Consider the following 19481-nt stretch of genomic DNA (forward strand, 5'->3'; position numbering starts at 1 on the left):
GGCCTCGTGCACACAATCCACTCGGCTGCTGAGCACCTGTGTGCAGTATCATCCTAACTGGCCATTTCCTTAGTCGGAAATTGGTCTTTAAGAAAAGCACTTTCTGTATGTAAATCTTGACTACGTACACACTGTCCATGATCATTTAACAGATGTAGAGAAGTCTTCTCTGTGTCTTCATACCACAGAGTGTATTTAACTTCATTTTCATGACAGAGTGATATCGACATCTTATTTCTTCTGTTAGAGATGGTGTGTCGTTATATGCAATGTATCTCTTGCATTTAGAGGTACAGGGCTGTATAAATAAACCTGTTTATTTTTCCTTAGAAGCAGTGTATGGACATTGCCATTTGGACTTAAATGTTGCATTATGTACTATTTAGAATTTTACTGAACATGTAAGTTGGTAACCTGAATGCAAACTAGTTAGTCTGGCAGGGTTTAAGTTCCTAGGGCTCTTGTTTGTGGCGAGTTATGTGGTCTGAGTTAACATGTACGGCTCTTGCTGTCTGGCCTGCAGTTTAACGTGTGTGGCACGATGCCGGTCTGTGGGACCCTCGATGGAAAACCGGCCTCTGGCTGTGAGGCGGAATTTCAGACAGAGGATCTAAAGAACCTGAAACCCAAAAGGCTGGTTGGACTCGAGAAAACCCTCCAGCTGTCCACTGAGGGCTTTATAACTCTGACCTACAAAGGGCCTCTCTCCCCTTCAACAGGTGAGCTCAGGACCATGTTGTTTTGCAGCTAATGAGCATCCTGGGGGCTCTGACTTGTCTAGGAACCTTCTGCGTGTGCACTGTAAGCAATGGTGCAGTCCTGTCACTGCCCTCCTGCCTCCGGGCCACAGCACCGCACTCCAGAATTGTCCTGTGGCTCGGCCAGGCCTCTGACATGCGCTCCTGTAACTAGGGGGGTTGTGCTGTTGGCTCTCCTGCTGCCTGCCCTGTCCCCCAGTCTCCCAGCATCGGGCCCCTTGGTGGTCCGATGACATGAAGCTGTGTGACCTCCGAGACTGAAGCAAGTCTCTTTGCTTCAGTCTCCTCCCTCCTAAACTGAACAGGGATGATGCTGTTACCTGCTGCTTCTGTGGACTGCTGTGGGTCCTTGGCACTGCGACTTGGGCCCCCTGGCTGCGGGAGCCCTTTGGCGGTCTGCCTGCTTGTGTCCTTAGTCCCCTTCACCCTCCCAGTATTCTGTGTTCAACACAGAGTTTTTTTTTTTTTTTTTTTTTTAATTTATGACAGTCACACACACAGAGAGAGAGAGAGAGGCAGAGACATAGGCAGAGGGAGAAGCAGGCTCCATGCACCGGGAGCCCGATGTGGGACTCGATCCCGGGTCCCCAGGATCGCGCCCTGGGCCAAAGGCAGGCGCCAAACCACTGCGCCAGCCAGGGATCCCCACAGAGTGGTATTTTAAGTGTTAGATCATGTCACTCCCAGCCACATGCACCTGGTGTAGAAGCCGGCACAGTCACAGTGGCCGGAGGGACGGCATCCCACTCCTCACTCTGTCCTGCTCTGGAAACCGTCAGGGCTCCCTCACGCTCCCTTGTGCGCCCTCCCCTCCTGAGCCTTTGTCCTTGCTCTTTCCTCTGCCCATAGTGCTCTTAACCTCAGGATGGCCCTATGGTCCCTTTCTTCCCTTTCCTCAGCTGTTGGCTCAGATGGCCACCTCCTTCAAAACCCTCAGCCCTGTGGGGTGTCGCCTGCCTGGGTCTACTGCAGCTTCTTTCCTTACACGTCTTGCCATCTTGTGTGCCCTTGACTTTATGGCATGCGCTCGGTATTGGGGCCCCTGGATGGGGACGTGAGCTCCCAGAGTGGGGTGGGTGAGGGTTTCTTCTGTTTCTTTCACTCCCACGTGTGCTAGGAACTTAGTATTGTCCAATAAACCAGCGACGTCAGCTCCCGTTTGGGTTGAGAAATGGATGCTGTGTTTGTTTTCTGGGGTATCAGGGTGGAGGGTGTTAGGCTCACCCTGTACACCTGTTGTTGTGTGGGTCATTATGGTGTGGGTGACCGCTCTGCAGCTCACGTCAGGCCCCTTGAAACAAACCCAGTGCTGTGATGTCGTCTTAAAGGATGGCTGGGAGATTAGTTCCCAGGGGAGCTGCTGCTCTGGGCTGAGCTGTGATTGCTGCTCTGTTTCTTCAAGTTTGGCCTCCTTTCTCCCCAGGGAACTCTTATGCCTTTATCATCCGCTTTGTTTGCAACGATGATGTTTACCCAGGAACCATCAAATTCCTGCATCAGGACATTGACTCTGGCCTGGGAATTTGGAACACTTTCTTTGAGTTTGAGACTGCACTGGCTTGTGTCCCTTCTCCAGTGGATTGCCAGGTCACAGGTAAGCCTGAGAGGGCTGGGTTTAGGAGGCTGGTCGAGGCCCTGTGTGTAAGGGTATAGATGCACATGTGTGAATGTGTGGTGGTCTGCAGTGTGCTTTGTTTTATAGGCAGCATATTTTTATGTGCTTTTTAGATCCTTCAGATATTTTTCTTGAAGAGAATCAGGATATAGAATTAAGATTTTTTTTTTTTTAGATTTTATTCATGAGAGAGAGAGAGAGAGAGAGAGACATAGGCAGAGGGAGAAGCAGGCTCCCTGCAGGGAGGCCGATGCGGAACTCAATTCCAGGACCCTGGGATCACGACCTGAGCCAAAGGCAGATGCTCAACCACTGAACCACCCAGGTGTCCCAGAATTAAGGATTTTAATCTATATTTTGGAATCAGAAGCTACTTAAGAACAGAAGAAAATTCTCAGGGGGAGGAAATACTATCAGATCTTATTTGAGGACCTTAAAGAAAGTCTTCAAAGCTCTATAAGGCACACCTTGGATGCTGAACAGTGTCTCCAGGATGCCTTGTGCTCTGCAGGTGGCCCTGTACCTCCACATCAGTGGTGCTTCATTGCAAAGGGCAGCATCCAGGGGGCAGAGCTAGTGTATGCATCTGTAGGGAAAGCCTTCTAGCTGCTGTGGCTCTCCTAATTGCTTAGTAACGAATGTCGAGTTTGTGAATTGTGAGTCTTCAGGCACGGTGAGGGTGGTGCTGTAAGGCTAACGGGAAGGCAGGGGTAGCTGGAGTGTTTCCATATATTTCAGATGTTGCTGGAAACGAGTATGACCTGAGTGGCTTAAGCAGAGTCCGGAAGCCCTGGACGGCTGTGGACACTTCGGTTGATGGAAGAAAGAGAACTTTCTATCTGAGTGTTTGCAATCCCCTCCCTTATATTCCTGGATGCCACGGTGAGTTGAGAGCATTTGTCTTGAGTTCCATTTGCCTTTTTCTTGTCCCCCTGCCCCGGATGAACTCCTGGCTCTTGCAGGCAGTGCAGTGGGGTCCTGCCTGGTGACAGAAGACAACGGCTGGAACCTGGGCGTGGTGCAGATCAGCCCCCAGGCTGCAGAGAATGGGTCCCTGAGTCTTGTCTATGTCAACGGTGACAAGTGCGGGAACCAGCGCTTCTCCACCAGGATCACGCTTGAATGCGCACAGACTTCGGTGCGTGAGCTGATGACACGCAAGTGTCCTGCCTGTGGGGCTTCCGTTTCCCGCTTCCTTTCAGTGTCTCAGTCTCTCAGAGTTCAAACCTGCCTGTGTTTTCATGGGTTTTAGGCCTCTAGTAATATTTGCCTAGAACATATGATTTTCGTCAAGGTTTTACATGTTTAGTACGTGCTGTATGTTTATATTGTGGAGGTTGAAAGTTGGATATTGATTGTAGCTATCTTTTTTATTTTATTTTTTAAAGATAAAAACATAAGTTGTTGGTTTCCGTCGTAGGGATCACCAACATTTCAGCTTCGGGATGATTGTGAGTATGTGTTTGTCTGGAGAACGGTGGAAGCCTGTCCTGTCATCAGAGTGGAAGGTAAGACCTTGGGCCTAGCCCACCCATAGCTGTGGATTAAGTAGCATATGTTCCAGACAGCATCCTAGCTGCAAGACCCCATAGTAATGGCCACGTGCATGATGATGAGATGCTGATTAGCAGAGGGATAATTTCTTATCCTTGTGTTTTCACTCCACTGCACTGCTAACCTTGCCCAGGACATTCTCCACACATGCCTGGAGTGATGATAGGCTATTGGCTTCTCACATTTGAGAATCTTAATTTGGGGTTTTGTTTGGTTAAGTGGATCTTCACCCCGTGACCTCAGCTATTCAGAAAGCTATTTGTTAGGCAATCTGAATTATGTGTACAGACACAATGAGAGAATGTAGAAATGACATTTAATGCTTATTTTAAGGCAGTACTCACCTGACTAAATATTGGAAGACTTTTTGCCCCAGAGAGTGAGTGCAGGTAGGATTGCAGTTGCACTTCACTTCCTGTGTGTTCTTGAAGGAGACAACTGTGAAGTGAAGGACCCAAGGCATGGCAACCTGTATGACCTGAAGCCGCTGGCTGTTAATGACACCATTGTGAGTGCTGGCGAATACACCTATTACTTCCGGGTCTGTGGCAAGCTGTCCTCAGATGTCTGCCCCACTGATGACAAGTCCAAGGTGATCTCGTCATGTCAGGAGAAGCGGGGACCCCTGGGATTTCACAAAGTGGCAGGTACCGTAGGTTTTTCTTCTGCTCTTGTCCCAGAATGGAATTACGTATTATGGTGCTATGCTGAAGGATGACATCTTTCTAGAGTAGAAAGAAAGCTATGTTCTGGTGAAATACTTCTGATGTTTCTGATTTTCACTTGATTTTCTTAAGCTGAATGCATACCAACAGGTGTCATTAGAGCTTATTCTGTTCTTACTTGGCAATTCCAGGTACTGATTGTTTATTGCAACCCAGGGCACACTGAAGTAGCCAGTAATGGGTGTTCTGGGGTAGTACTTTCTAGAGTCAAGTCAGAGGGGAGGCATATTTAGTATAGGGTTTGGCGATGAATGTACAGGACAGAGGACAGGCTGTTGGTCATCATGCTAACTCAGCAGTTGGGTGACTGATACTACAGTTAAGAACTACTTAAGAGACAGAGTGTGCACAAGGAGGGGAGGGGCAGAGGGAGAGGGTCTCAAGCAGACTCTGCGTGAGCCCAGGGCTCGATCCCATGACGCTGAGATCAGGACCTGAGCTGAAACCAAGGGTTGGACACTTGACCAAGCCACCCCGGCACCTCTAAGTTTAAGAACTTTTAAACAGAAGTAGCTGATGTGATGAGTGTGTGGGCAGCCCCTACGGGCAGTCCTCCTAGGTGATGAGGCTGAGATGTGGCTGCTCTTAGTTACGTTATTTCATGTTAGTCTGTAACATTGTGACCTTGGGCAAGAGGAGGCCTGGTTTTATTCATCCTGCAGCACAGTGGGTCAGGGAGCAGGCTCCAATGCCCTGGGGGCCAGGCATACTTGATCTTCAGCTATTTATTCAGGGTACATGATGTGACATGTCTGTTAGGATAAGCATGGCGGTACCAATCCTTTTATTAATCGGGTTCTTTCTGAACAGGTCTCCTCACTCAGAAGCTGACATACGAAAATGGCTTGTTGAAAATGAACTACACCGGAGGGGACACCTGCCATAAGGTTTACCAGCGCTCCACGACCATCTTCTTCTACTGTGACCGTAGCACCCAGAGGGTGAGTGTGCTCAGGAGCTGTTTCAGCACTCCTGCTGCTTTTGGCTTTATAAGCCCTCTCTGCTCTGGAGTTTCAAAATTCTCTGTTTAGGTAAAGTGTAAATGTAGTAGTTACAGAAGCTATGTTGAAACCTTGGTCAATTTGGATTTTCATGAACAGAACCATCCTTTACTATTTTCATTGCTAAGATCTAAGGTGTAGTAAAACCAGCTGAAGTTTCCCGTCTGACTTGTCTCTGTTACCTCCTCCAGCCGGTGTTCCTCAGGGAGACTTCTGATTGCTCCTACCTGTTTGAGTGGCGAACACAGTATGCCTGTGCACCTTTTGACCTGACTGAGTGCTCATTCAAGTAAGTACACACGTCTTTTGAGTCCTTTGGACAGCCAGAGGAACGTGGCAAGGTTTTGCTCTAATGATTAACAGTTGGGGGACAGGATGTTAGCTTAGGTGGTCTCTAAGCCTTCATTTCTTCATATTCAAGTGAGCGGTTGGACGAGGTTACCTCCTGGATCCTACCCAATGTTGGATTTTGGTGATTTTTTTTGTGTTAAGATGCATACAAGGAGGTGATTGCACTTGGAACAGAAAACTTTGCATGATTCATGGATATAAGGCGGGTAGAGTGACCAGGATGTCACCTGGCCTCCGCTCCACCTTGCACGCTGCTTGTGTTTGAGGACACCACTGTGAAGGAGGTGTAGAGAGGATGAGGGGCTGGGGTGCTGGTGACAGTGTGGGGGAGGGGACCCCCCAACTGCAGGTTCTCAGGGGCTGTCAGTGGTTCTTTTGATCTCTTTCACCTGTGGCTCCCAGAATCAGGTGGCCGGCAGCTCCTGAGGGAAGTAGAGGTCTTTGCTTGTGTGAATGTCAGCAGACATTCCGAGTTGTCCTTGGAACTATCACAAAACACATCCTGCGTCCTATCCCTGGAGGTTTTGTCTGTGGTTCTGAATGGTTAAGGGATATGCTCTCACTTCTGCTGTGTGAAAACCCTGAAAAGCGTGGATCAGAGCATTACAGCATCTAGTCCTGGGGGGATGTGTAGTCATTTCCAGGTTTTCCTTCTTTCCCGCTCTATTTTGTTGTATTCTCTCCTTTCGTTTAGGTAAAGTAGAATTTTTTTAAAGTTTTAGTAACGAATGGAAAAGTGTATGTTCAGGGATCTGTGTTAAGTGACATTACTTTTCCTACCTAACACTTTGTGAGCGTTTTCATGTGAAACAAATTCCTTTCTCATTTCCAGTGAGCTTGAACGATCCTCCCGAGTAGATAGCCTAATTGACTTAGCCATTCTCTTACTGCTATTTGAGACTGTCTTCCACTTTTTGAGATTGTACAGAGTCTTTATTTTTATGTTTTTTTGTCCATAAAGCTTTTCCTACTAGATTTCTTTATGCTCCATTTTAAAAAGAGTTAATGAAGTTGAAATGAATGATCAGTTAAAATGGAAGTTTGCTATGCATATTCTAATAAATTCGTGGGGATGTAAGAACGTGTGAAATGAGGTCACCTTGTCGGTAAGGTGTTCTCTGACCACACCATCTAAAATCTCCACCTCCCCCCACCACCTCGCCCTAGATTTCATATCTCCCTTGCCTGCCTTTTTTCCTCCTTAGCTTTAATCACACTCTGACATATTGGTTACTTTAAAAAATTTGTATCCTGTTTATGGTGTTTTTATTCTGGTAATTTCTGTAAATTTCATAAGAGATTTGTATATTTGGTTCAATACAATACCCTCAGTTTAGCACGTAGTTTTTGAATGAATGAATGCTTTCCGTTTCTCCTCTTCTGGCTGAGACCTTGTGAAGTAGCATCTGTGATCGTGCCTGTCTTCACAGCGGACCTGGTGCTCCCTGGGGACAGAGTGTGCATCTTGCTCCCCATTTAACGCGGCACCTGGTATGGGGTTGGCTGTCAGTAACACTTGTATGTGGGATTTGTGTAGTGAGTAAACTTCAGCCTGAGCAGACCTGCCCACACCAGTTCATCTTTATCTCGGTGGCTGTGGTCTTGTCAGGGTTCAGTAGCAGGTGGCTGCTCCCGAAGGTGCTCCATGCCGCAAGCACTCCCTGTAGCCCACTGTTTGCTCTTGTCCTCTCACTGGCCCAAGCAGGGGGAGTGCTTACTTTTCAGGCCCAGTCTTTGCTCTTTTTTGGATTAATACCTGATTTTGCTGAACCAAGTCTTGAAGTTTCCTGAACTTGGGTTCTGAATCTGCCAGCAGGTCGGGGGTGGAGGGATGGGGGTCCAGTCTGAAGTTCTGCCCCTGGGTGAGAGTTGAGGCCCAGGATGCCAGGCACAAACCACACCTTAATAGCGAGACTTTCTGGATGGACTGTAACAAGTGAGCCTGAGCCTAACCACAGTGTTTTCCTCCCTACAGAGATGAGGCTGGCAACACCTTCGACCTCTCATCCCTGGCAAGGTACAGCGACAACTGGGAAGCCGTCACGAGTACTGGAGCCACCGAGCACTACCTCATCAATGTTTGCAAGTCTCTGTCTCCCCAGGCTGGCTCGGGTGAGAGACAACTCTCAGTGGGCTCATGGCTTGGGGGAAGATCGAGTAGGAGCAGGATTCCTTGAGGGTGCTTTGGCCATGAAGTGGCAGAAGGAATCCCATAAGGGTCTCATGACTGATCCCTGGGATGGTCTAGCCAAAGTCCCTGTGGAAGGTGCTGCTGGGAGCATAGTAACCTTGTGTGAAATGAGGAGCATAGTAACCTTGTGTGAAATGAGGTGGGTGGAGGTAATCATAGTGGTAGCTGATTCTAGCAAAACAGGAGACTCGAGGGGTGAAACGGAGGTTGAGTGCATGCCCTCTAGGTTTACCAAGAGTAATGTGGGTGGTGCTCTTTTACATGTGAGGCCATGGCCCCCCTCCCCTCACTGCCTGTGCCGGGCAGACCAGTGACAGTGTGATCTGCCACTGGTCTCTCCTCATCCACGAGGTGGGACTAGTTCTTCATGTACGCCAGGTGGCATAGACGTTTTGGGGACTGGGAAATTGGCAGAGTTTTTGGTAATTAACTCTTAAAGACGGTATGTGAACAGGGCCCATTTAGAATGTCCTGTTGGCTTAATCTAGATATCTTAGCCTCAACATATTTGGGGTTCAAAAATAATTCAGGCTGTGAAACCTTGGGTTCTCCCCACACCCCGTTCTACCTATGGTAAAACAGCATTTAGAATAAGTCCTGTGGCGTCATTGTCATCTCATGGGAAGGAAATAGTAGATCCTTTGGAATGGCTGTTGGAATCAGATATATAGCACATCTGATGTCACTTGCCAGGTAAATCCTAGACTGGAAAATCAGCAAAGGTAACCCTTGACCATGTCTCATCTTACAGAGCCGTGCCCTCCAGAAGCAGCTGCGTGTCTCTTAAGCGGCTCCAAGCCTGTGAACCTTGGCAGGGTGAGGGATGGGCCACAGTGGAGAGAAGGCACCATTGTTCTCAAGTATGTTGATGGTGACTTGTGTCCAGACCAGATTCGGAAAAAGTCAACCACCATCCGATTCACCTGCAGCGAGAGCCAAGTCGTAAGTGACACAGTGTTCTTGGCCCTGGGTGCGGCAGCTGGGGAGCAGTAAGGAGCCGAGGGCCAACGAGGCGATGCGAGCAGAGGCTGTGATCCTTCGGACACCTGGGCCTACCAGCAGGTGCTAGCGGTACCACTTCAGCCCTGTGGCCTGTGGGCACCTCCTCTCTTTTCTGGCTCTTGGGGTGCCTGACCTGGCAGTTCTAGTCTCAGGATTAGTTGGTTCTGCTTGGAGTTTGGTCCCTGAAGATCTCCCAAAGGCCGTAGGGCAAACGGCTATTTGACAACCCACCCTTTCTCTTCACGGATGCATCTTGGGAGAAGCAGAAGGTTTGACAGACCTCATTCAGGGCTGCTCTTCACTTCCTAGCTTGGTTACTGAACTACGTTAAGCTGTCTCTCCATGAACAACACGAGCTATTTGCATGTGACCAAATCACTGTGAGGTTTAGCGAGAAGAGGTTGGAGGTGCCGGGCCCCACTGCTGCTGTGTGGTTGGGGCCTGTAACTGGGGGCTAGTCTCATTTCTGTGGTTGGTGCCTCTAAGAGGTTGCTGTGGTTTAACAGCTGTGGGACTGAATTAATGGTTTCTCTGGACTGTTTTTCTACCCTGGAGCATCTCCACACGTGAGATGAATGTGAAACCCTGTGTGCTATTGCCTAGGATTAGGGTTGTAGCTAATTTTAGGAATAAGATCAAGCTGGGCCGGTGCACTCAGTGTTAGGACGAAGCACCCACTGTCTCCACCTGTATTTGGCCAGCAGTGGTAGGAGGAGCCCAGGGAGTCTGGGAGCCTGGGGTCTGCCCTCTCAACAGCAGTAGCAGCTGGGCCTTCCTCCTCCAGGAACCATACAGAGGCTTGGTGTAGACATGAGCCACTGGGGACTGGACACCTGGGCCCTGATAGACCTTCTCAGCTCTGTAACTGGGCAGAGGCTCATGGCAAAGGAAGAAATTGCTGACAGACATGTGGGGGGAAAAGCGAGGGTGGTGTGTGAGGGTCTCTGCACGTGGGTTGCCCGGTAGGTTGGGCTGCAGGGTGGGCTGTGGCCAGGTGACAAAGACGCCAGGGGTTTATCTGGAAAGGAGTGTACTGCTGAACCAGTCTGAGCAGCTCTGTGATGGACAGGAAGCGTGGGGGTATACGGAGCAAGCCTTAGCCAGTGCAAGCATCAGTAGAATAAATGAGGAGTTCTCTGGGTGGAGCTTCTTGTTTTGTCTATAATAACAGATTTGAGTTCATTTGCTCTTCAGAGTGTTATCAAGTATTTACTCTTTCCTGACTCAAAAGAGCCTCTGAGCCTCCTTCTTCACCCTGCCCCCAGCTTGTCTTTCCCTAGCCTTAGCTGTAGGAACATCTCCATGGTCCCCCAAGTGGATTTCTGGCTCTGTGTCTGTCTCACCCTATGTGTGTTAAGCCCCTAGTGAGATCCCAGGAACAGATCCCTTTGCTTTCCTAAGTCTGCTCTGACTCCATAAAGACATTGGCAAAAATTCCACATCGCAGAGGAGCTCTCACTTGATGGAAGTTGATGTTTCGTAGATCTTGTGCCCTATTGGCAATGCTCTGTTCTTTGCTCATAGAACTCCAGGCCCATGTTCATCAGTGCAGTGGAGGACTGTGAGTACACCTTCTCCTGGCCCACGGCAGCCGCCTGTCCTGTTAGGAGCAATGTGCACGACAACTGCCAAGTCACCAACCCTGCCACAGGTGAGGGACGCTGCCAGTCATGGACCGCCACCCCCACCCCCACCCCACCCACACACAATGAGACCAGTAACTGACCCTCCCCATGGTGAAGACTCTGTCAGTCACCAACCCTCCACAGTGAGGACACTGCCAGTCACTAACGTCCCCCACAGTGAGGACGTTGCCAGTCACTGACCTGCCCCCTACAGTGAGGACACTGCCAGTCACTGACCCTCCCACCCATAGTGAAGACACTGCTAGTCACCAGTGCCCCATAGTGAGGGGCCCAATGTGAACCTGGGGAGCAAGCCACCCTTGGGCAGCAGCATTCTATCCTGTGTGTGCATGCTGGCCTCTTGTTTGGCTCTCTCCAGTTGTGTTCACTAGGAGTTCTTCTTCAGTGGGGAAGAGATTGGTCCATCTCCCTGTGAGCCTAGCTGTCTGTAACTCCTGTGTCCGAGGGTACCAGTCATGCTGGCTGTAGGCTTGCAGGATGGGTTAGAATCAGGCTCCCCGTTAACCTTCCAGTGGTGATGGGAGGGCAGCTAGGATACTTCGACTGCATGTCTCTGCGGGGCACCCAGGAGGGTGCAGGTGACATGCCTTGACTGTAGGAGAGATGCCATCGGGCTCTCCTGAATCCCACCAGAATCCTGGTGGCTGCTATGGCCCAGCCCCAGGAGGAGGACAACGCTATGAGCCGCTGTCTTCTGGGGAAAAGATGAGCTATCATGTAAGTTTGGAGTCTGCAACCTAATGAGATAGACTGGCTAGCCAGGAGCATATTTAGGGCCAGGTCAGTGCACGAGGCAAGGGGGACTCACTGCAGGATGCCAGAAGGCCTGATGGCCAGCATGGTCTGTGTGTGAGCATACTGGCATCACTGTGTGTCTGTCCCATTCTCCCTTGCAGGACATCTGTTTGATCTGAGCTCTTTAAGTGGCAGAGCTGGACACACAGCTGCTTACAGTGAGAAGGGGCTCGTGTACATCAGCATCTGTGAGGATAATGAAAACTGCTCCCCTGGCGTAGGTAAGTGCCATGGCTTCCTGCCTACCACCTGGCTCTCCTGTCCCCAAGACTGTCCCCAACCTGTGCATTCCTGTGGCAAAAGAGAGGAGTAGATACAAAGGTCAATCACCTTCTATGTGGTAACAGTCCGCTCATGCAGGGGGGCACATGGTGATGAAATGGTAAATGCAGGACACTTGCCAAAACCACATTGCACACTCAGAATTACATATTAGCTCTGGATTTGCAGAAAGCAGTCCTCAGAAAAGTGGTCATTTGAATACACAATGTGTTTTCCGTCTCTCTTTACGTTCGGTACAGGGGCCTGCTTTGGGCAGACCAGGATCAGTGTGGGCAAGGCAAACAAGAGGCTGACCTACGTGGATCAGGTCTTACAGCTGGTATATGAGGACGGATCCCCCTGTCCTTCCAAGTCTGGCCTCACCTACAAGAGTGTGATCAGCTTCGTGTGCAGGCCTGAGGCCGGGCCCACCAACAGGCCTATGCTCATCTCTCTTGACAAGCAGACGTGCACGCTCTTCTTTTCCTGGCACACGCCTCTGGCCTGCGAGCAGGTGGTGAGTCTGGGGCTGGGTCTGTGTGGCATCTGTGAAATGCCTGCCTGATGCCTGAGGGTCCCCACAGCCCAGGTGGGCCCTGGTTACAGCATCAGTTTTACTGTTCACTGTCCTCCACTGCCCCGCCCCCCCAGCAAACACTCAGCATGTTTTATTCACCCGATATTCCCAACCATGAGTAGTTGTAAGTGCCCAAGCATTTGGGGACGTTGATCCATCTTTCGTGCTTCTGTCCTGCTTTTAAATTCCTCTGGGTGCTCAGTGGTGGTAAGGAAAATGTTACGGGATGCTCCAGCAAGGCCTTTCCTATCTAACAGACGGAGTGCTCTGTGAGGAATGGAAGCTCTATTATTGACTTGTCCCCGCTCATCCACCGCACGGGGGGCTATGAGGCATATGACGAGAGCGAGGATGACACCTCCGACACCGGTCCTGACTTCTACATCAACATCTGCCAGCCGCTGAACCCGATGCATGGGGTGCCTTGTCCTGCCGGAGCGGCCGTGTGCAAGGTTCCAGTTGATGGCCCCCCTATAGTAAGTATGGGAAAGGCAAGGCAGAAACAAGTTTTGCATGATTTTTAACAACCGTCATGTTGAGTTTCTTTCTTTCAATGGAGGGTTACTGTAGCAGAGAGAGAAAGAGAGAAATGAGCTGGGGCTGTATATGTCCTGGGGCAGTTGGGGAAGAATCATGGAAGGATTTATGCATTGAGCCATCAGGCTGATGATGGCGGCCAGAAGGTGTCTCTGAGCTGTGGAAGAAAACTGTGAACACCTATGAATAGATAGACTTTGGTATCATGTTAGGACTCTCAAGGTTGACCCTGACCAGGAAACTTTTATGTGAAGTGGCAAGAAAGAACACTGATAAGAGCTTGGTTTCTTTCTTTGAAATGCGTGTCTTGGGTAAAATGCTTGGGAGGTGCAGGAACTTTCTTTGGTAAATGAGTCATTCAGGGTAAGAGCAGATCTAATTGCTGGATACCCTGCCTTGAAAGTTTGAGTCTCCTACTAGCACTCTCTAATACAACTTTGGCTCTTTGAAAATTGTCTTCATGAGTTATCTTCACGTTGTGGGTTTTTTTTTTTTTTAAAGATTTATTTGAAGCAGAGAGAGGACGAGTGGGGTGGGGATGGGGGGACCGAACCAGACTCCCCGCTGAGCAGGGAGCCCAACTTGGAGCTCCATCCCAAGACCCCAGGATCATGACCTGAGCTAAAGTCAGACGCTTAACCAACTGAGCCACCCAGGTGCCCCTGGAGATGTCCTTTTAAAAATGGACATTATCTGCAGCGTCGATGGAGAGAAATGTTGGGAGTAGGTGGGGAAATTGGCCATGATTCAAATCTCACAAAGTCGTAGTTCCATGAGGAGCAGAAGGCCTGCGTAGACCACATCTTAGTAGGAAGCACCTGATACTGTCCTTTCTGACTGTGCAGACTGGGACCCTGATGTGAATCCCTTTCTGAGAGGTTGGATCCGCTGCATTTTTCTGCCTGGCTATCCGATTTTAAATTTTAAAAACTGTCGCCAGTTCCCTACTCAGAGCAGCTGTTGCATCATTGTGGCCTGAATGTGGCCCACAGTGAGGAATAAGAGCCTCGCAGCTCACTCACGCATGCACTCATCATGCACACGTGCACTGCTTCTGGCCATTCATCTTTCCTTCATTCTTGTGTTTATTTGCTCAGAAACATTTACTGAGCAGCCAGTATGTCAGACGCTGTGCTAAGCAATAAAACACGTTGGAGAACAAAGCTGTGCCCTCCCTAGGTTGTACTGAGGTGCACTGCCAAGATGCCAGGCAGTCCCGAGATAATGTGAGGTGCTGGTCATGGAGGCAGGCCAGAGTGGGGGCAGATAGCTCCTGCTGCGCACCATCAGGTGATAGGAGACCACGCAGCATCCTTGATGTGCCCAGAGAGAGAGAGTTCCTATTGCTGGGAGTCTTTGAAAATTGCCCATGATTAGAAATAGAATCATCGTTAGAAATTGTAGGATCAGGGCACCTGGGTGGCTCAGGAGTTAAGCGCTTGCCTTCAGCTCAGGGCATGATCCTGGAGTCCCAGGATCGAGCCTCACAACAGGCTCCCTGCATGGAGCCTACTTCTCCCTCTGCCTGTGTCTCTGCCTCTCTCTCTCATTCTGTGTCTCATGAATGACTGAATGACTGAATGAATGAATGGTCTTTAAAAAAGAAAGAAGTTGTAGGATCAAAACTGATGACTGCTAACAAACTGAATTTTCTGAGTAGCAGCTTATTGTCCAGACTTGGCAAGTGAGTTACTGTTAACCTAGTTTTTTTAGATGCTTTAGTTTATTTTCAAAACAGATGAAATACTATTTTTACAGTTCTGTATCAGTCTTTGTTCTGCTAACCTGGGGAGCAATTTCCTTAAATGTTTTTTTTTTCTTTGCTTAGGATATTGGCCGAGTCACCGGACCTCCGATACTCAACCCTATAGCAAATGAAGTTTACTTGAATTTTGAAAGTAGTACTCCTTGCTTAGCAGACAAGCATTTCAACTATACCTCACTGATCGCATTTCACTGTAGGAGAGGCGTGAGCATGGTAAGTGTGCACAGTCTGGGTGTGCAGCATGGATTAGTGAGCCAGAGCTCCCAGCCCAGGAAGCATGCATCAGTTAAGGACGCCCGTATTGAAAATGTATGCAGTCATCTCTTATGTCAGTGGTGCATTGAATAATGTAAAACCATTAATTTAACAGTGAGTAAGCCCACACTGAATTAATGGGGCAGACTTTGCACATCAAAGCCTGCTATGATTTAAAAATATGAAGCACCTGAGCACAGGAGTGGTATTCAATGGTGTCTCCCGACATATAAAAGTGTCATCTTTCTTTTTCCTTTTTAATACTGTAGCATTAGTGATTTTATTCCTAATGGGAATTTAGACTGACTTTCGGCAGCTATCATCATTCATGATACAACCTCAAATTTAGAAGTTAGCAAACAAAAGAAGGCCTCCAGAAGCAAAATGGCTCTAACAAAGTTACACGTTACCCCTAAGGAGGTTATTCACTTCTGTTCTATGTGCACTTAGAAATAACACGGCTCCCATCATGAGTACCATCTTGTTATGGAGGGTTCCTGTGTACGTTTTTCTTGCTTTCTGTGAATGGGAGATGAATGGGTAGGTCGTGCCCCTGTTTCACAATGACTCGGAGCTGCTGGGTGATGCATGTGACTCGTACAGCCCTGCAGCCCTGCTGCTGCGACCCTCACCGTCTGTAGAGAGCTCTTTGCTCCAGGCAGCCTAGCTTCACAGCACAGAAGCTGTACTCCTGAAATCCGTGAAGCTCTGAAAACTTGCAGACCTCTGACATGAACAAGTGGAGGCTCCTCATGCTATTTGTCCCACTTGATATAAGAATATTCATACATTTTGCTGCAGAAATACGAATGTGCTTGACTATAGGACTGGGTGTGTGTGCATGTATATGAGACAGAGGGGTAATAGAAATATGTATCTCAAATTACCTCTTAAAATCCTGAAGAATGAATTGCAAGGCTCATCTGGCCCTAGGAGCTCAGTAGATGGATTATAGTTCTGGAATGTGTCTCTTATGAATTCACGAAGATGATTTTCTGACTTCCTGGCTTGTAGCAGATTTGTAAGGGAGAGGGAACTCTGGCTGCCAGATAGGGGTGGGTTGACTGTGGTAGGAGGGGATGTGACAGCAGCCTGGTGACGACGGACAGTACGGTAAGTAAGAGTAGGGAAGACACAGACCATTGCTGCCTGGGGCCTCCCTGTATAGTGCCACACCACAGCTCAGGGCCCTTAGACGTGTCCCTGTTCACAGATTGTCCCTTGGCCGTCAGGATAATCTTGAGTTACCAGGGCAGGCGGAGCTGTGATCAGTGAACCCTTTTTATCTCTTTGTATGTGTGTCTGCACGTTTGCATGGGTGTGTCTGTACAGGCGTCTGTCAGCACACACAGCTTAAGGCAGCCTGGTTTTATCTGTAGAAAGGCGACACTATCAGCATTGCATTCTTCAAAGGGGATTGTTTTGAAGATCCACCTCCCTTGAGCGCTGGTTATCTCACCTTCCCACAGAGAGAACGTGTAACGGCTTAGCTCTAAAACTGCTAACCATGTGTGGTCGGATGTCCATGGGGCTTGTGCTGATTCTCTGAGCAGCAGCAGCAGCGTGTTGGAAGTGAGCAGTGTTCACTGGGTTTTAGAGAGGCATCTCACACTAAATGTTCACTCAGCGTTGGAAGGATTTTAGAGATTTTCTTCCCCTGTGGTTTTTATCTTTAGCGGGAATACTTTTTCCACATAAGTTTATAGAAAAACAGATTCTCAGCGGCAACTAAAAATGAAATTCTTGACCAGCTGCCCCATCTGTGTTTTTGTGGCTGTTGCTGAGCAGGGAAGGGCATAAACACATGGATCCAGAATACTTGGCCAGTGGAAGGTCTGGCCATGTGTGTGGCCCTTACGGTGAATATCCTCAGTTTGTACAAACGGAACCGCTGCTGGCCAGCATACCAGAGCCCTCGCCCCCCCTCCTGTGCAATGCCAGGAGCTCAGTTTCACACCCTTCTCTGTCATGATATTTGAAGAACTGGTAGTATGGACACAGAGACTCTGTGTCTAAGGGCAGGGCGATGTCCTGGAAGTAGTGAGGGGTCCCATGTGTGTAGGCAGGGCTGCCTGGCAGTGGCATGAGGGCACAGCGGGTGGTGATGACTGGCCCTCCCTCCCAGAGGGGGGCTGCTGCAGGTCACCCAGAGCACCCAGCAGCCTCACAGCCATGGCCATGGCTCCCTCCCCTGCCAGGTGCAGGGATGGTACCCACTGTCCCGGAAGCAAGGGTTTCTCTGTAGTGCCAGCAACGGGAAGGAGAACTGTGTGAGGACGCTGTACATGACCCATGTGGGTTTTTTTTTTTTCTGATAGGGAGCTCCCATGCTGCTGAGGACCAGTGACTGTGACTTTGTGTTTGGGTGGGAGACCCCGCTGGTCTGTCCAGACGAAGTGAAGATGGACGGCTGCTCCCTGACGGATGAGCAGCTGCACTACAGCTTTAACCTGTCCAGCCTTTCCAAAAGCACCTTCAAGGTAATGCCACTCACCCAGAGCCCACTGATCTTGGGGGACACCGCGACCTGGATTCTTTGTGTTATCCACTTGTGTTGTAGGTAATGGGACACCTGTGACCACTCAGGCACGGTACATGGAGGGGTAATGGGTTTAGCCCCCATCCTGGACATGCACAGGATTAGCCTATTGGGGGTTTTAGATTGTGTAGCGAACAAGGTACAACCAACACTTGAGCTCTGCCCCACAGTTCAGAGTTTCACTCCTTAGGGCTTTGTAAAGATTAAATGGTGCAACAACAGAGATCAGAAGGCTGCTTGGGGACGTGCATATGACCAGGTCCTGCAGAAGGATAGGGCCAGGTCTGGTGCACCCCTCAGAGGCCACGTGTAATTCCCCCGTGTCTCCTTCCAACCTGGCTTTAAGATACACAGAGGCAGCTATTTTGCTGAGTCAGAGGTGATGGATGGAGGGAGCTGACTTGTGATGCATCTGGGGGTGGGGGCTTATCAGGCCTGTGTGTCATGGACTGTTGGTGATATTGATGAGGCCATGGGCATCTCAAGTCACTGGTGTCTGGGGGACCTTCCACCTCTGGGCCTGTAGTCTAGATGTTACTGAGTTATACACTGTGGACTGTGCCCACCTGATCCCAGCACCTCCCAGGGGGTGGTAGCTGGGGAGTAGTGAGCCCAAAAGCCAGTGGTGCTAGCTCCTGTGATGGAGACCTTCCACAGGTGTGACAGGTGTGCAGCAGGTGTGAGCCCACAGAGGGCGGGGCTGAGCAAGGAAGGCAAGATCCAAGCTTAGTTAGGCTGTGTCTGCTTTCTGCTCATCGATCCAGACCTCAGCACTCCTGGGCTTTGGGAAGGAGGATGAGCAGCCAGTAGGGGCCTGGAGGGAGGAGGAAGAGGCTGGGCTTGGGGGTGTGGTATGGATCCTTCCAGTGGTTGGAGGGAAATGCTCAGGTGGTGGGTAAGGCATTGCCCTGCGGAGGCAGGTCAGGATTGGCGAGAAGGTGGAGAGGACCGAGGCACCTGTGCAGAGCCCCCGGCAGCCTCTGCTTTCTGGCACAAGTGCACCTCCCTGCAGTGATGGCTCTCTCTCCACCTCCAGACTTCTGACCCCCCACGTGTGCTATTGTCTGTCCAGGTGACTCGAGACTCACGCACCTACAGCATCGGGGTGTGCACTGCGGCGGCGGGCCTGGATGAAGGAGGCTGTAAGGATGGGGGTGTCTGCCTACTTTCTGGGAGTAAAGGGGCATCTTTTGGACGGCTGGCTTCAATGAGACTGGATTACAGGCACCAGGATGAAGCTGTCATTTTAAGTTACGCCAATGGAGATAATTGTCCTCCAGGTAAATCTTTGTAGCAGGATGTTTTAATGTTCCTTTAAAACGTGGTGTTAGACCCGGCCGCAGGAAGAAACTGAGGAATGAAGCTCCAGATGCTATGAAAGTGGACTCCTGGCTTGGACCACATGGCGTTCTGTCCACACAGCCCTGAGTGTGAGTGCTCGGGCCTCGGACACACCTTGGCCTGTGAGCCACTTGTTACACTGTGACCAAGAATCCCAGTGGTCCCAATGTTGGCTTAGGGTGATTGCTTCCACACGAGATCCTTTTGAGCATTCCTAGGTGACCGTGCCTGGCAAGGAAAGCACAGCTGATGTGCTGGGAATCAGGGTCACCTAGATGTTTTTCTTTTTTCCAGAAACTGAGGCAGGTGATCCCTGTGTGTTCCCCTTCATATTCAATGGGAAGAGCTACGAGGAGTGTGTTGTGGAGGGCCGCGCAAGGCTTTGGTGCTCTACCACTGCAAACTATGACAGAGACCACGAGTGGGGCTTCTGCAGACACTGTACGTAGCGGAGCATGCATCTGGGCTCTGGCTCCCACTTAGTCGGCGTCCCTCCCAGGCTGGCTTCATGCTCAGAGCTTTGTGGATGTCTGGGTTAATTCTGTCGCATATATTTTTCCATGTCAGG

General features: G+C 49.8%; 1 protein-coding gene across 1 annotated transcript in view; it reads left to right on the forward strand.

Annotated features, from left to right (window-relative positions):
* The window catches only part of IGF2R (insulin like growth factor 2 receptor), a 99458-nt gene that overhangs the window by 65758 nt on the left and 14219 nt on the right, over positions 1-19481 (forward strand). The window contains exons 22-39 of the mRNA XM_072829853.1: positions 524-719; positions 2182-2352; positions 3112-3255; positions 3336-3511; positions 3794-3881; positions 4359-4574; positions 5463-5593; positions 5845-5942; positions 7980-8116; positions 8947-9137; positions 10722-10848; positions 11740-11859; positions 12160-12416; positions 12734-12952; positions 14842-14991; positions 17352-17513; positions 18645-18852; positions 19208-19354. Of these exons, the coding sequence (XP_072685954.1) occupies positions 524-719; positions 2182-2352; positions 3112-3255; positions 3336-3511; positions 3794-3881; positions 4359-4574; positions 5463-5593; positions 5845-5942; positions 7980-8116; positions 8947-9137; positions 10722-10848; positions 11740-11859; positions 12160-12416; positions 12734-12952; positions 14842-14991; positions 17352-17513; positions 18645-18852; positions 19208-19354 (2938 nt within the window). The remainder of the gene's footprint in view (positions 1-523; positions 720-2181; positions 2353-3111; positions 3256-3335; positions 3512-3793; positions 3882-4358; positions 4575-5462; positions 5594-5844; positions 5943-7979; positions 8117-8946; positions 9138-10721; positions 10849-11739; positions 11860-12159; positions 12417-12733; positions 12953-14841; positions 14992-17351; positions 17514-18644; positions 18853-19207; positions 19355-19481) is intronic.

The sequence above is a fragment of the Canis lupus genome, chromosome 1, assembly GCF_048164855.1.
Source record: "Canis lupus baileyi chromosome 1, mCanLup2.hap1, whole genome shotgun sequence".
NCBI lineage: Eukaryota > Metazoa > Chordata > Mammalia > Carnivora > Canidae > Canis > Canis lupus.